The following is a 17419-nucleotide window of genomic DNA, read 5'->3' on the forward strand; positions in this document are numbered from 1 at the left end:
CAGCTGTGACACAAATCTGTGTAATGCAAACAGATCAAGGATACTGGATTACTGTAATAAATGTATCATGTGGCCATACTACATGTACTATTACTACTACTACCACCACCACTACTACCAATGTTACACCAAATATTGTTAACCTTGATATTTTTGTGACTAGAAAATCTGCGATTTTAAACTTGTCAACTACATAATGCAGTACATGCAGTTCTGAAAGACCATTTTGTACTATCATGTGACTCAGTGGTACATGTGTTCATGTACAAGGGGAATTTTCAGTCACTACTTATTTTTGCGGTTTGTTTTCCAGCAAAATCAGTGAAAATAGAAACAATTGTAAGTCGCTAGCATTTTATTGAGGTTTACAGTAACCTACCTTTGTAGAGTGTGTGTAGAATTAACACAACAACATTATGTCTGCTATCCTAACTTATCAGTAACTGACATTTTGATTTTTTGAATTTTTGTTTTGTTGTTGTTGGATGGGGAAAAAATACACAATGGTCAAAGTATACTTATTGACTTTTGAAAATTCAAAAAAATCAAAATATCAGTTAGGATACCAGAAGTAGTGTTGAATTTTTAATTCTACCATGTAAGCCCTTATACCTTCATGGTCCTACACATATAAAGGTAGGCTAGGTTTACACTGACTTACATTAGATCCATATCAAATCAGTGTAGCAGACAATCGTGTTCACACCTTGATATCTTTACCCATAACAATAGCCAGCACTTGAAACACAAACCACAGATGGAATCCTTGTCTGTGCACAAACTAATGACTCAAAAATAAGTGAAACAGTTGTTTTTTTCTTCGTCACAAATTTTGAGACATGTCTTTTAACACCTCCTTCACAGCTCCTCATACTGTCTGGATCTCTGACTCACTCAGCTCTGTGCATGTACACTAGTTTAGTTAGAACAGGTTGACTTCTTTCCTGGCAACCCTGCAGGGCAGTGTAATCATGTCAAAAAAGTAGGGAAGAATCGGAGTACAGTTAAGAGTTGGAGCAGGGTCAACTTGGCATGTTTTGTTTGTTCTCTACAGGAAGTCATAAATAAGACGATATGCTAATACCATTCATATACTGGAGTTTCTTTTCATGACTTAGTACACCATTGAAAATGAATGTTGTTTCTGTATACTATACAGAAAGGTCAGTCAACTGACTGTACATAGTATTTACAAATATACTGTAACAGTCTGGCTTTGTCGAGTGACATAAATGACTCAAATTTCAAAAGAAAAGTGGTCAGAATTTCAGAGTGTAAAATCTCGTTTAAAAAGTAGATACAGTATAGAAAATTGATTGCTCTCTCCAGCACTTGTCTGTGAAATGAATGGTTAATTGTAGAAACGTTACTGGTTTTGATCGTCATTTCCTAAATTTGATTGGGTCGTTATTCACCCATCAGCACCAATCAAGCATATTATACACGATTCCTTGTATCAGTCCAAATTAGAAAGGTGCGTGCGTAATCAACCTAAACGCAAGCCATCAGTGCAGGAAATTGGGCAGGATTTTGAAACCGCTGTATTTGAAATGACAAGCAATAAAAAAAAGATTACACTTAATACCCGATGTGTTAACCTGGCGTAGAGAAAAAAAACCGGATTGGTTTATTGAGTGCTTGCATCGTATGACCAATTGAAGCAACATTTGTCGTAACTGTTGGCAGGTCATTGGAAATCATCACAAGTACTGCTCAGTTTGTCACGCATGTGAAACGAATATCAATGCGTCTCTTTCTTTGCAGAAAATATATATTTGTTTGAAATATGTGTATATTTTGCACAAGCATTGTGTATATTTCGCTCAAGCTGCATGTATTAGTTGAGGCCAACAGTATGAAATAAAGTCTTCTGTTATCTGACACAATTTATCGTATAAAGTTAAGTGGCGTTGAAGGAGAAACAAGCTGTGTTTGCAACAAGTCCAGGTCAGGGTGTGGCATATGATAATGTAATATTTATTTTGATATTGCCATAGGCTGCATACCTTTGCATATACAAAGTACAGAACATAAATACAATTCAAGGAAATCTGGGATTCTCTTCCAAAAATATTGTTCAACTCTACAAGTAGTAATTTTCATCTTGAAAATAAGTACAGTGGTTTTGCTGTCTTTGTATTTGTATAGTGAACTGTTTCTCTTGCCTGGAAAACAATATCGGTATATTTTGACGATTGTGTTGTCAGATAAATTGAATGTCATTTGCTAGCAATAAATAAAACTTATATGATACAGATGGATGAAAAAGAAGGTTGAGAAATAAGTTTTGTATAGATTTGATAATATTTACAACTTTTTTACAGTTTGGGTAGAGTTTACTTGCTCACTTCAGTTACAAAAAAATATTTAAATTTATCTCTGGTTATGTGAACATCAAATATCAGGTTAAATGTGACTAGAAGTTTAGATGTGTTACAAATATGAGATACATCAACATTTTGTTTAGGGTTTATCCGGACAACTGTTAAAACTACACTAGCTTGTAACAAGAGTATAATTATAAATAACCAGACAACCAACAATATATTCACCAAAAAATTGTGAAATACCAATAATTGGTCATTTGAATATGTTAATTAGATGTTAGAATTTACCCATAAGTATTATAGTAACAAGTTGAACTTGTGATTGTATTGAGCGTGTTAATTTGAGACAAATTAATCACTTTGGATACCTTGTACCATGTTATGTATACAGCAGGACTCGAAATTAATAGTAGTCCTGTGTCCGCAGACTACCAATTCTTGTCATGGGACTACTGTAATTTGTAGCTGGTAGCCCACTCAGGTTACCACTGATTATGTGATGATTTTAAGGATGGAAGATTTACAGACATAAAAATATTTCAATAACAAACATATTTCCAAAAGAGGATATCTGTTTTCAGTTCAAGGAAAATGGGACTACTGGTCACAATCCTTTGGCTGTCACTTTCTGAAAGTGGTAGCCCTCTAGGATCACCAAAGAAAAAAAGTGAATTTCAAGCCCTGTATAGCTGGACAAATTTGTTTACCCACGTCACAGGTGATTCAATACTGTTCAAGGTGTACAGTATGGCAACTTACATATACAGTAAGGCCTTATAAAAAAAGTTGTTTGGTTCCGGTTACCCGACTCCACCTAGTTTTTCACATCGACCCTAAACTTGTTTACATGTTCGAGAAAAAAAATCGCGAAATTGCTGAAGTCTCACAAGAAATAGTGGATGCAGAAACTGAAATCAAATTCAAAAAACAATATAAAAACTGTTCTTCCACCTTGTAATGGCTGTACATCTGATGAGAAGAAACCAATAACACAGACACCATATGGAAAACAACCAAAAAGTAACTACCTGAGCATTACAATTCTGCCGATGCTAAAAGTAACACCTTTTAGCACCTTCTTACACCTGTACCCATATGGTGAATAACGCCACCAGCCTATGCTTTGGGGCTATGTGTAAATAAAACTTGTTTGTCTAAACTAAGCATCTTGCTGGAACTCGTTGACACCTCTCAATCCGATAATGGTCAGTAGTTGTACCTCACATCACAGACAAGAAACTGTGTTCCTTGTCTGTGCTCAGATGTTGTACCATTGCTCACAGTCCTGCTTGCAGACGGTGCACGCGTTTCGCTCAACACCGTCCTACGAAAAGTAACCGTCCTATAGCGAGTGCGAAAACAAAATACTTTCGCACCAATAACAAAATAATTACATATAATTTTTTTATAAAGCTATCAAATATTAGCAATCGGTCGAATATGTACTCATTTTACATCTTTTTGACGATAGTAGTCGCTGGTACGATCACAAAAGGTGTCGAAATCGGAACTTTTCCAGTTCCGACTGATTTCAAAGTCCCGCCTTACAAACTCCGCCACATTTGATCGGGCGTCCGCTTGGGCATAAATTTTACGATTGAACTTGTGATTTCGGGATTTCTGGTCCTCCGGACTGGGACTAGTACTTTTGTAGCCAAGGCGAGGTAAAATTACTAAATAGTCGATTTATTGCTGATATTTGAACACAGATGCGTTAAATCTTTAGTTACTACTATACTAGCATTTCAGGTAAGCCCAGGTTTCACAACTGTCTCTTTGTAGGCGACTTACTCCGTATGCAAGCAGGGCGACATGGACCCTCAGACCACTAGTGGTCAACCGGTCTGAGATGGATCATAGACCCTACGAAATGGATGTAGCCTAGTAGAAATGTCTGTATCTGTGAACAGTAAGGAATGTCTCTCAGATAGACTGTGTCCATGACTGTACAATGTTGTGTCAATCAAGGCCTCTTCGCAGGTTTGTGAAAATGATGCTGGGGACTAATCTCCATTTCAAAAAGGTGTTTGTCCTGAATGTTCGATAACTTGCATTTCCGTCATTTTCTCGTCTCTGTTAATTTTAGCGACGAAGGGATATGATATTCCATAGAACGCCTTTTGTTTTATCAATTACAAACAATAGCATGTGAAGCGATATAATGTTGCCTTGTCCGAGAAACGGGAAGTACACTAGCTGTTTTCACTTCACTGCTCACACTTACATTGAAGAGCTATGTAGTCAGTAATCTTGGCTAGTCTATTCTATTGTCAAACTGAATTTTCCCTCAAATTCAACATCATTGTCAGAATATATTCGAGAAAGGTTTACAACGTTTAAACTTTATTCATCCTGGATCCAATAGCAAGTGTACATTCTTTGATCACGGATTTGCGAGTGCAAAACATTATAAAACTTAAAAGCACGGGACTGCAATTTTGTGTTCCTTGTCTGTGTAACCTCAGATCACTGAAAATATTCATTAGTGGTCTGAGTCTGAGTTGGAACACATCTCCGTTTATAGTGCTAGTTGTGTGTATTCACTAAGCCGTTTCAATATAATAATCATATGGATGTTTTATTTTCAACATCACGCAAACCATTGGCCTCTTTTCATGGTAGCGATTAGTCTATCTGCTAGACCTCGGATGTTCTTCCGATACAATACGACACACGACCGAACATCGCTATCGAGGATGGAACATCCAAGGCAAGCCCTCACTGCGAACTTCGTTCGCTTATAGTAATTAGTATCGAAAGAAAGCACGAACATCTAGCAGCAAGATTAGGTAGCGATTTGACAGACGCCAACAAAATCGAATTTTAGACTCTAATATTACTCTTCGCACGTACAGAGTACTTTTTATAGGATAATATCATAAAAAGTGAATCAGAGCAAGCATCTAACCTAGAGTCTAAAATCAGATTTTATCCGATAATGGATATTTGTGTAATGTCGCGTCTTCATGGGGTCAGGTGTAAAAAAGACGGGTCAAAGTTTGGAAATGTGCACTCAGAGAACTGCGACACAACTGCTGACAGAGAGTTCTCAAATCATATTTCAGAGCTAAGGTGGCTATTGTCCTGCGTGTTCATTATAAAGCGGCCAAGTTCGCGTCACAATTTGTAAAATAACGCTACGACATTATACTAAACAATAAAGAATAAATGAGCCTTTGAAGTTTCTGTGCTCCTACTATAAATACTTCCTATGAATCTGGCCACAGCTACTCATGTCCTAGTCTAGCTGCTAGACCTCAGGTGTTATTCCGAATTTACAATACGACAAGGATGGGCGTTCGCCATCACAGCGAACTTCGTCGGGAGAAGCCCGAACGTCTAGCAGCAAGACAACCTCTTCTATAGTGGTCTGAGCGCACCATGCATACAATGAAAAGATGGAAAAGAAGATTATGCAAATACCCGACACTTCTTTATTTCTGTTGATATAGATGATGAGGCCAATTAACACATTTCTAACAGCTTAGCATATTAACTAACCTCGGATTTTCGAGGTTGGGAAGTTCTCAATTGGTCATACTTTAGCATCGGAGAGAATTATAATGGCTAGACACTCACTGAGTCACATATGGATTTTTAAAAAAAAGAAAATAAAAAATCTACCTACCCCACCTACATGTATTCTAAAATTGAATGTATTTGGAACCACACAGTTTTTTTTTATGCCTAATCATTGTATCTAATTTTAAAAAATTAAAAAAAAAAAATCAAAAATGGTTCCAGTTGCAACTTGTGCAGCTTCAACGAGTTATTTAAAAAAAATGTCTTCTCTGGAATGTAGTTGTGTTCTAAGGTGGCAGGAGTTTGGTAGTTTTTACCTGTATTTATTCTAAAGTGATGTGTTTCATGTCTGAGCTTGCCTTGGTATGAGATAAGGCTTACAAGTGACAGAAAAATGACACCATTCAACCACGGTGTGTCACCTTCTTTTTAATCTATCAAATAGTGCTTGTCAAACGGCATGACCCCGTGACCTGGTTGCATTTGATGCAATGTCCGCAGGTTTACAGTTTCAGCCTGGTGTTTGTAACTTGTAAAGCTTACAAAAGTCTGTTGAGTGTTGTTGCGTTGTATTTTAGTCATCGTTCTTGTCACTGCCCTGAAAGAGGTACTTTGTTTAGCCCTCGCCACTGTCTGCTGGTGTAGCTGATCTGATCTGGGTTCTTGTGTTGTTTTGATGGTGCACTTTGACCTCTGTTGAGAGCCATGTCTGGCTGTGATCACGTTGTTGTGTAAATGATTTTCAAATGGACTGTCAGCTTGTTGCATGTGAATGGTAATTTGCATATGAATAGGTTGTTTAGAATATCATTGTATTTTGGGGTGAAATGAGCAGTTAGGCAATCCTGTGTTGAAGGTATGGGAATACTTTATCATAGAGTTTGAGTGTGGAGGGAGGGGAGGGGAGGGGAGGGGAAGGGAGGGGAGGGGAAGATTTGTGTATCAGTGTTTGTGTAGGATGGTCTTGTCTGTGTATGTATATATGAGTATGTATGTATGTATGTATGTATGTATGTATGTATGTATGTATGTATATATGAGTATGTATGTATGTATGTATGTATGTATGTATGTATGTATGTATGTATGTATGTATGTATGTATGTATGTATGTATGTATATATGAGTATGTATGTATGTATGTATGTATGTATGTATGTATGTATGTATGTATGTATATATGAGTATGTATGTATGTATGTATGTATGTATGTATGTATGTATATATGAGTATGTATGTATGTATGTACATTGTATGTATGTATGTATGTGTGTGTGTGTATGTGTGTGTGTGCGCATTCGTGCATGCGTGTGTGCATGTATGCATGCATGAATATGTGTATGTATGTATGTATGTATGTATGTATGTATGTATGTATGTATGTATGTATGTATGTATGTATGTATGTATGTATGTATGTATGTTTGTCTGTGTGGGAAGGTGACTTGTCTGAGAGATGCATGATTACATGATACATACATGTATATGGTGTACTGTCAGTCTTTGTCTAGCTAAGTGACATACATTATATATATATTGTGTATATCATTTGTAGTGAGGTGTTTCAGTGCATGTTGCATTATTGCCAACCACAGTGAGAAAAGCTCATCAACCTGTCCCTAAAGAACAGGTTTCTCCGTGCCTATAAATCTTGCTCCTTGTTTAGTTGAAAACTGCACACTGACACAACTGGCATAGATTTGAGTGTACCCCTCATTTATCACAGAAAACAGTGTTGACAATCTAATGAGCCTGTCCTAATTAGACATATTGCAGCAAAATACAACATAATGATCAAGTTCTGTATTATTTTAGATATCAACATGTGCTGTTAATTATGTAATGTACTGTACTGTTAATGACTTACTTACAAGTACATGTATATGCAATGTACTAATGGGGTTTTAAGTGGACTTTATGAGGGATGTCATTGCACACTTTAGTTGATTGCTGCAGTGAAAATAAAAAATATGATACACTTGGTTCTAATTTTTTGCAATGAAATGCAGATATTTCCCTAATGCATAATCTGGGTGCATCTTACTAGCATTGACTATATTTTTTTTTTGTTATCAAAAATGTTCATCAGTTTTGTAGATCTTGTGTTATGTGCTACAAGTATATTTGGTTATATATGCCATGTTAAGAAAATGTGGTCAACCATTAGATCTTATTCCCTAAAGAAAATTTCTGGTTCAGCTGAGGAAAATATGAGCGACCTAAGGGGCCTTGTCACTATGAGTCAAAGATGAGTAGTGTCAAAATCCTTATGCTACAAATATTTTCCTACCGAATGAAGACAAATTTTAGAGAATATTATATTTATACCTTCACAAGTTTGATTTAAGAGAAGACTGGGGAAGTAATCTTGGCCTATATTTTGAGCACAGCAGAACCAATGACATAAACGGTTGTTTTGACGTAGAACGATCATAAAATAAACCCACTATTTTCTGGTTGAATGTGTACAACTTGGTTTGCATGTGGAGGAATATCTTGTATACTTATTTCTACTTTCTTTCTCTGTTTCTCTGCAGACTTAGTAACTGGGAAGAACACGTTAGTAAATTTGTAAAAGATAAAAATATACCTTGTAATTCATTTGGAGAAGGAGGGTCTTTTAGATGTTTGTCGCCAGAAAATAAGGTAAGTATAATGAGTTGAGAAGGAATGTATAATAGTGTGGAATGTAGCCTAGAGACTTGGCTATCTGACTTGACATATTGGCCTGACACAGTGACATTATAGCCCAGAGAATTGGCTATCTGACTTGACATCTGGCCTGATAGTAAAGCCCAGATACTAGGTTGTCTGACTTGACATATTGGCCTGACACAGTGACAGTATAGCCCAGAAAATTGGCTATCTGACTTGACATCTGGCCTGATAGTAAAGCCCAGACCATGGCTATCTGACTTGACATATTGGCCTGACACAGTGACAGTATAGCCCAGAAAATTGGCTATCTGACTTGACATCTGGCCTGATAGTAAAGCCCAGATACTAGGTTGTCTGACTTGACATATTGGCCTGACACAGTGACAGTATAGCCCGGAGAATTGGCTGTCTGACTTGACATACTAGCTTGACAGTATCACCCAGAGACTTGGCTATCTGACTTGACATACTGGCTTGACAGTATCACCCAGGTCTCTAAGCCAAACTGAATTGGTGCAGGATTGTGAATGTACTCTACACCATACATTATGTTTTGCAGGAGTAGCAATGGACCTGTTGAAGGTTCCTACATGCACCACTCACCTCCCCAAACAACACTGTGTATTCTGTATGTAAAGCGAGTTTGTACATGTACACGCTACTCAGGGGATGGTTGCCACCTAACCATGCCATGGATTTACTTGGATAAACCTTCTCTGTCTTTGAAGGCATTTGTTTCATTTGCTTCTTTGTTTTCTTTTCCCACAGTTATTACTACTAAAGTCAGTAATAGATGTTGCACACAAAGAGAAAGATGACGATTTGGCAGAATATTTAAATGATTATTTTGATGCAGATGATATGGTGAGTATATTAAAGAGTCTACAAGCTAGCCTTGGCTTCCAATCTCAAGATCTCACTTCAAGCTTGTCTAGCTCAATGAGAAATCATGAACCAAAAGTTGTTCATGCAAATGAGTAAACTCCTGAACTGTTAGAATGATGTAAAGAATGTATAAGTAGCATCCTGAGTTGACAAATATATTTGAACATTCTGTAACTCTCCAATAAACTCTAACATACTATTGGATAGAATTCTGCGATTGATTAACAAAGACATGAAGTTAATGACTGACTGAGTGGGTGACTTCATTTGAATTTGCAATTTTATCTCAGGACCTCATTGAGCTAGACATGAGAAGAGAATTGAAGTCACGGATAGCCTTTAGACTATATTATTACAGGATGATGTATTATTGTATTAAGTTTTAACCCTTTCACCACGAGAACCCGGTATACAGATTTTCTATTCAGTATGGATAATACAGATGGTAGAGTGGGTTCCTATTGAAATGGTGACAGAAGAAAGAGATTTAGATGTTTTGTTCCAGGACTATCTTAAATTTGCTAAGTATATTAGTCAAATTGTAAACAAAGCAAACAGGATGTGTGGACTAATCAAGCTTCAGTCATCTAGATCAAGAAACATTTATTAACCTCTGTGAAGTGTTGTTGGTAAGACCTCACCTTGACTGTGGAGACAGTGTATGGTATCCGACAACATAAAGATATAAAAAAAGCAATAAAAACTGTGCAGAGGAAAAAAGTATTCACTGTATCAATGATCTACACTATTTATCTTATGAGGAGAGGGTATCGGTGCTTAATTTGCCAACTCTGGAGTATAGAAGATGGAGCAGAGACATGATACAATTTTATAAAATAATATATACATGTAATTTAGGTGACATTGATTGCTCGGTATTCTCGAGATTTCAACATCTAGAACCAGAGGACATAAGTGGAAGTTATTGAAACCATGATGCCAGAGACCAGTGCGCCAACTAGGCATTCTCTATTCGACTATTGGAATTCACTCCCTGAATTCATCATAGACAGGGATAGTGTAAATTCATTCGTCAAGTCTGAATAAACTGTGGTCACACTATCGATTTGACACGTCTACCATTTATTATCTGAACATTGACTCTCTGTTGTGAAAACCTGGCCATGCTGGACACAAATTAGTCATTTTATATATTATAATATTTGACTTTATTTCCCCAAAGATTCCAGTAATCATTCCAGTAATCAAGTCCATAGCAACCAGTCTAGGTGATGCAATTCCATAGCAACCAATGTAGTACTGATACAATTCCATAGCAACCAGTGTTGCTGGTGCATTTCCATAGTAACCAGTATTACTGACGCAACTCCATAGCAACCACATTTTCACAGCTACAACTCCATAGCAACCACAGATGACGTCATTTATGTAATTTGTACGTGGAGGGAGCTTGCACTTACTATGGGGGGGGGGTCCACTGTCACCTGGACATACCAAGTCCTTCTCTGTCATTGATGGTGTTTTGTCTTTGTTCTGTAAAATCACTCATAATTAAAGAGATCAAAATGCCTTGCCAGCATTTTATTTGAAAATAATTACTTCAAGTGTAATGAAACAAGCCTAAGTATAACAACAAAAGCAGTAGTGTCTCCCACAATGCATCTTAGAACCTGAAAGTCAGCTATACATAAAACCCCCTTGTTTATCTACCCATCATGGGTTAATGTAAAGGATCATTATCCTAATTTATGCACTGATTATATTAATATCATTATCTTCAAGAATCCTAAATCTTGTAATTTGTAGAAGCTAGATAAAAGTGTTATTGTTGTTCTCTCTCATTTCAGCGATATACCCCTGTAGGGCAGGATGCTCTTAACAACTCTTACTGGTACTTTGATGGTAAGTAAAGAGAACACAAGATAGAAAAAAAAAAAACTTGGATTATTTTTCTTTTTTTGGCAAATTTTGTACAAAAGGATCATGTTACGTGGAATTTTCCTAAACATTCAAACACTCAACACAAGAAGTATTTAAAGTGTAAACTGTACATACTTTTTCCAAACTTATGAAAACAATTGTTAGAGTTCTTTCAGTTTTAGAATATAGGAAGAGAAATTGCGCACGTGGTATTGATGTTATATTTTGGTAAATTGCATTGCATAATCTTTCTGTTGGCAAATGCTGAACAGAAACATCTGTGCTAGTAATTGTTAAAAATAAACAAGACTTTATTTTTAATTTTATTTTTTCATCCATAGATTTGAGGCTTTACAGGGAAGGACCATTAAAGAAGACAAACAAGAAATCGTGGGAGTGTGTGTGTGTGACTGTAGATGATTGGCGCAATTTTTTAAAACAGTATCGCAAGACAACCAATCCACAAGAGAAAGAATTGTTTGATTACTTACAAAATGCCTTCTGGCATGTAGAAGGCCAATCAGAGGTGAGCTTATAGATTTGTCATATAGTATGTAGAAGGCCAATCAGAGGTGAGCTTATAGATTTGTCATATAGTATGTAGAAGGCCAATCAGAGGTGAGCTTATAGATTTGTCATATAGTATGTAGAAGGCCAATCAGAGGTAAGCTTATAGATTTGTCATATAGCAAGTAGAAGGCCAATCAGAGGTAAGCTCTTGTAGTTTTGTCATATAGTATGTTGAGGGCCAATCAGTGGTGAGGTTATAGCTAGCTCTGTCATGTTGCATAAAGAAGGCCAATCAGAAGTAAGATTATTGCTTTGTCATTTGATTTGTAGAGGGCCAATCACAGGTAAGATCATAGCTCTGTCATGTAGTGTGTAGAGGGCAAATCACAGGTGAGATCATAGCTCTTTCATGTAGTGTGTAGAGGGCCAATCAGAGTTGAGATCATAGCTCTGTCTTGTAGTGTGTAGAGGGCCAATCAGAGTTGAGATCATAGCTCTGTCTTGTAGTGTGTAGAGGGCTAATCACAGGCAAGATCATAGCTCTGTCATGTAGTGTGTAGAGGGGTAATCAGAGTTGAGATCATAGCTCTGTCATGTAGTGTGTAGAGGGCCAATCACAGGTTAGATCATAGCTCTGTCTTATAGTGTGTAGAGGGCCAATCACAGGTGAGATCATACATTATGTTGTATGTAGAGGGCCAATCAGAGATGAGATTATAGCTCTTGTCATGTAGTATGTAGAAGGCCAATCAGAGATGAGATGAGATCATAATATTGTCATGCAAATTCTTTGTTTTAAGATATATGCATATATGATATATACTATTACTATAGGTAAAAAAAGTCCCTCGCCAACAAGAACATTGAAACAATAGACTTCAGTACAAAAAATAATCACAAACATAAGATGACCAAAAAGCTGACAATGTACACTAGCCCCTGACTTAACAATAAGTATTGGATGCCATTAATATAGCTATCAAAACTAGTAATAAATAACATGGCCTTAGTAGTTGCTGACTTTTCAGTCGATTCACACTTTGCTAATCGCCACAGTAGAACAAAGAAAATACTTGAATTATAGTGAGAACAAAAACTTTCACTTCCCACAACAAGCTAGATTTGTAGGATTTCAAATACATCTAAATATCTCCTAATAAGAGTAAATTCATAGTTCTAAATGATAAGTCAATAATTCTTAAAATTGAAAACAGTATCTTTTAATATTATATAACATTTTCACAAAATCCAAGGTGTGCGAAAGAAAAAGTTGGGAAAAAGGAAAGATTAATATAACAATACCTCAATCAGGCTACCACAAGTACATTTCATTTTTTGACAAAGACTGAAAAAACATTTTCAATGGTTACCATAAACACAATCTCAAGGATGCACTTTTTGCACACACTTCACACACAGGCTCCAGTATTAATTTGCATATATTGTACATATATTGTTGCTATGTTGTTTGTCTATACTCATGTATGCTATATATAAGCATATTTGCAAAATAAAAAAAATTATATATTGATAAAATTATATATTTATATGCTTTAGATATATAACCTAGCTCACCCAAATTTGAATATGTTTGATACTTTCTCCGTATTTCAATGACGTAACACTTCTTTTTGTATATTTTCATCAATATTTTGCACTCTTTGTGATGTGTATTTACATACATCTAATTTTGTCTATGTTCATGTGTGATTTTACTCACCTTGTGCTTAAGAAAGAGAAATAAAATTGGTTTCTATTGCCCTGATAGTAATGAATAGAAATGCCTTCTAGCAATTCATATTCGTGTGTAGCTTTGCAAACATGTTGAGGGTATGTAGGCATTGATTCGTCAAACGAGAAGGACAGGATATGATTCAGTTCTTACACGTTCTCAAAGCTGCCAAAGTACACGTGATTGATGCGTCAAATGGGAAGTATGGAAGATAATTCAGTACCCTACTAGTTCATCTAATTTGCTGTACAGACAACACGTCATACTCTTGTCACACAGATTGTTTGAGTCGAAATCGTTAAATTTCATCTTTCAGGCGAATGACTGGGAAGAAGAGGCCGAAGTGCTTAAAAGAATGGAAGAAGAAGTAAGTGTTCCAGAAATGTTTTATTTCCCCCCCCCCTCCCCCCCTCCTCCAATTACTGCCCTCAGGTCCTCGTTATGGTCTCAAGACTACAACACTCAGCTTAGAAGATCTACATTGTTTACAAGTTATAAATGGTGAAATTTTAACATTGATCTAAATTAATCTAGGATGGAGTATATTTTGAAGACATATATATGTATAAGAGTCAACCATTGACTTCAGAAATTCAATGTTTACCCATTTCGGCATACTCATTGTGAGAGTAGTAGAGATTTATAACAACTTACATAGCGTTGTTACAGAACATTACAATCTAGGATATATGCGCAAGTGGTGATGTTCAATGAGTAGGTCTTTTTTGTCTGTTCTCAATGTCTTAAAGTGGCTATATGAATGAAGATTGGGTATTTATTTATAAACAAGGACTTGGCATATGTTGTTTCACATTGATTTTTCAAGTAGGAAGCCATGATGAAATTATTTTCTCAATTAAAAATCCAAAATAGATACCCAATCTTCATCCATATGACCACTTTAAGAGGTTTAAAACATCTTGTACAGCTTTCTTACACAACACTACAGTACTTAGTTTAAAATGTTGACTTCATAAATGTGTTTATATTTACTAGTTTATAATTGTTACAAAAGCCCCGGGGGGGGGGGGGGGAGGGGGGGTTATCTAATATTGTAATGAGTCTTTCGCTTGAGTGTGATAAATGTTATTTCCCGCAAAGTTAGGGAGTGAAGGTTAGGTGTAGAAAAGTGATCAGAATAAGTTAGACCCCCTAACATAAGCTGGTTTGGACATTATCTTGTGATAGCAAGCTATTCTGCGTATTTATCTAGAATGTACAACAGTGGACTGACTTCAGAAAAACATATAAACACAAAGCTAAGGAGCATGGGTTAGGTTTAGAATAAGGATAGGAACAATGTTAGACCCCTAACATACCTGATTTGGTCATATAGTAAGATATTCTGCCTATTTAAATAGCTAGACTGTAGAATAGTGGACTCACCTGACAAAACATATAAATATTGTAAAGCTAGGGAGTACAAGACAGGTTTAGGGATAAAGTTAGAACAACAACAACAACAACCCCCAACATAAACATGATTTGGATAGTCAACAAGTGGCCATGGCTCAACATTTCATGCCTTGTGTGTGTTTTTGCTGAACTAGCTTAATTGCCACTCAAGATATTAAATTATGTAGACTAAAAAATGAATCAATGTTCTCATAGAAAAAGGTAACACAGCTGTCAAACCATCTAGTAACTTCCCATACCCAGAGGGTGACATGAGAAATTACATGTACAACTGACATGAGTTTCAGATGAGTAACAAGACACTGTAGGTCATCCATATAGTTGTAATATGTCATGTTTTCTGCCTGTAGCAGTGTTTGAACACACTGTTTAACACCATCAACTTGTGACTGCGCAAGTAACCATCAGACCTTTGGCAGTTTGATGAAAAAGTGTAAACAGAGAATTAATTTTATAAGATATTGTCAAATATGGCATAGTAAATGTGATGTCCAAGGAATTTTGTCAATTTGTAATATAAAAGTCAAGAAGAAGTGTCGTTTTTACGTGGGCCTTGATATGTTTTGAAAAAAAATTTGCAGTTTGCAGATAACTGAAGAAGGAACATCCTGTCTAATACTCAGTACACTGTGTTTTGTCGTTATTTAAATCTTTACATTTGGTTTGAAATATGGTTTATCGAGGGAAAAAAAATCATTTTTTTTTCATTTTTATCACACAGAAAGAAGATGTGATTTTGAATGAATCAAATCCCTTCGATTTTGATGAGGAGGAGGCGTTGATTTTGTCGCGAGAAACTGAAGCTTTCCATGCCAATGGCGGTCTCTTTACAAAGCATGAACTTAGTGTGAATGGAGGAGACATTTTTAATATCAACGGCCCTGACGAGGCCAAGGACATTGATGACAATGTTAGAAAGAAAAAACGAAAGAAAGATGAAAAGAGTTTTTCAGATGGGGAGTTTGGAGATGAGGTTGAAAGTGAAAATGACACAGGGAACAAAGGTGAGATATTATGTCATTACAAAAGTGTACAAGTGTAGATTTGGCATTCTGCCAATGGATAAGCATTCTGATTGGATACAAATTATGCAAATCTTATTCAATTTTCTAATGCTTCAGAACCCAGTACGAGAGAAGGATGTCCATGTTTGACAAAATATACATTGTTTTTATACACTTTTAGAGTGGCACACTCATTAACTATGGCATCATTTTCAGTGTACCAAAATTTTGATTCATGCATAAATTTAGGATGTGTATTTTTCATAAGTTTTGATCGTCATTTTCATCTTTAACTTTCATACTTGGCAGGATATGTGAGGTAATTTTTGTTTGCCATTTCAATTTCAGTTACAAGGCATGTGATACACATAGCCAATCAAAACTACCCATGATGCCATTTTCAAGGTTTAATTAATTAACTGATGGGATGCTAGAATGTGTACTTCTTTATAATACGATGGGGGGGGGGGTACTTTATATTGTCTAAAATTAGTGTGGGATAAGAAAGTATACCTTTTCACTCAATGATCATATGCTCCTGTAATGTGTAATCAAAATGAAGATTATTGGAAGCATCGAGTAGGTAACATTTAAAATGATGTATATTAGATGATGTAGCATTTCTGCTCATACTTTTTCAGTTCATCAAGGCTTACCGTTTGTTATTAACAAAGATATGTTAATGAAACACCAAAAAGAAAATAGGCAGGAATAATAGAAATGACACCTGGTATGCAAATGAAGCATCAACTAATATGGCAGAAATCAACATTGTGTGCTGTTAAAGCCTAATTTATTTCTCATGAACATAAAATATTTTCCCTGGGTTTAAAGGCCCTGGTTTCAATCCCAGGTTCTTACATTAGTGGTACCTAGCCTGTTTTAAGTTTCTCAGCGTTTTGTCATTATTTTATTCAGAAAATAAAGGGAATGTAACAAAAAGTTGCTAACTTAGATTTAGGGTTGTTAGTAGGTGTGGTTAGTGTGGATAGGGGAATAACTGTGTTGTGTTTTCCACTTGACGCTGTCATTTTGGGTCAACTTTTAATATACACTATGACTCTGTCACTCAACTCTTTTTCACTCCTAAATCGTAAATTTAATATTATCAAGGTCTTGAAAACCATTCACCTATGACAGTTCATGTTAGACTTGTGATTCTCTTGAAGACGGTAAGTAAGGTCTCAAGTAGTGACAACACATAAATCGGTAACTGGGCAATGATGGAAGTGCTTGATGTACAGTACGTTGTCACATGACCCAGTAATATGAACAACACAAGGTCAATAGGTCATGCTATACCATCAGCTGTTGTCTACACTGTATAAATCTTACAGCTTGCCTCTTGTCAGCCATGCAAAATGACTTTTATGTTTCTACTCTACCAAAGATGTGATTTTGATTTGATTCTCAAAAAACAGTTAATGTATGAAAACTATAGAAATATAAATACATCGAACACCTCTTCAGTTATAGTTGTAGT

General features: G+C 36.1%; 1 protein-coding gene across 1 annotated transcript in view; it reads left to right on the forward strand.

Annotated features, from left to right (window-relative positions):
* The window catches only part of LOC144433740 (uncharacterized), a 52266-nt gene that overhangs the window by 27541 nt on the left and 7306 nt on the right, over positions 1-17419 (forward strand). The window contains exons 4-9 of the mRNA XM_078122099.1: positions 8388-8496; positions 9277-9372; positions 11202-11256; positions 11616-11800; positions 13833-13883; positions 15654-15936. Coding sequence (XP_077978225.1) covers positions 8388-8496; positions 9277-9372; positions 11202-11256; positions 11616-11800; positions 13833-13883; positions 15654-15936 — 779 coding nt within the window. The remainder of the gene's footprint in view (positions 1-8387; positions 8497-9276; positions 9373-11201; positions 11257-11615; positions 11801-13832; positions 13884-15653; positions 15937-17419) is intronic.

Source organism: Glandiceps talaboti, chromosome 4, assembly GCF_964340395.1.
Source record: "Glandiceps talaboti chromosome 4, keGlaTala1.1, whole genome shotgun sequence".
Classification (NCBI taxonomy): domain Eukaryota; kingdom Metazoa; phylum Hemichordata; class Enteropneusta; family Spengelidae; genus Glandiceps; species Glandiceps talaboti.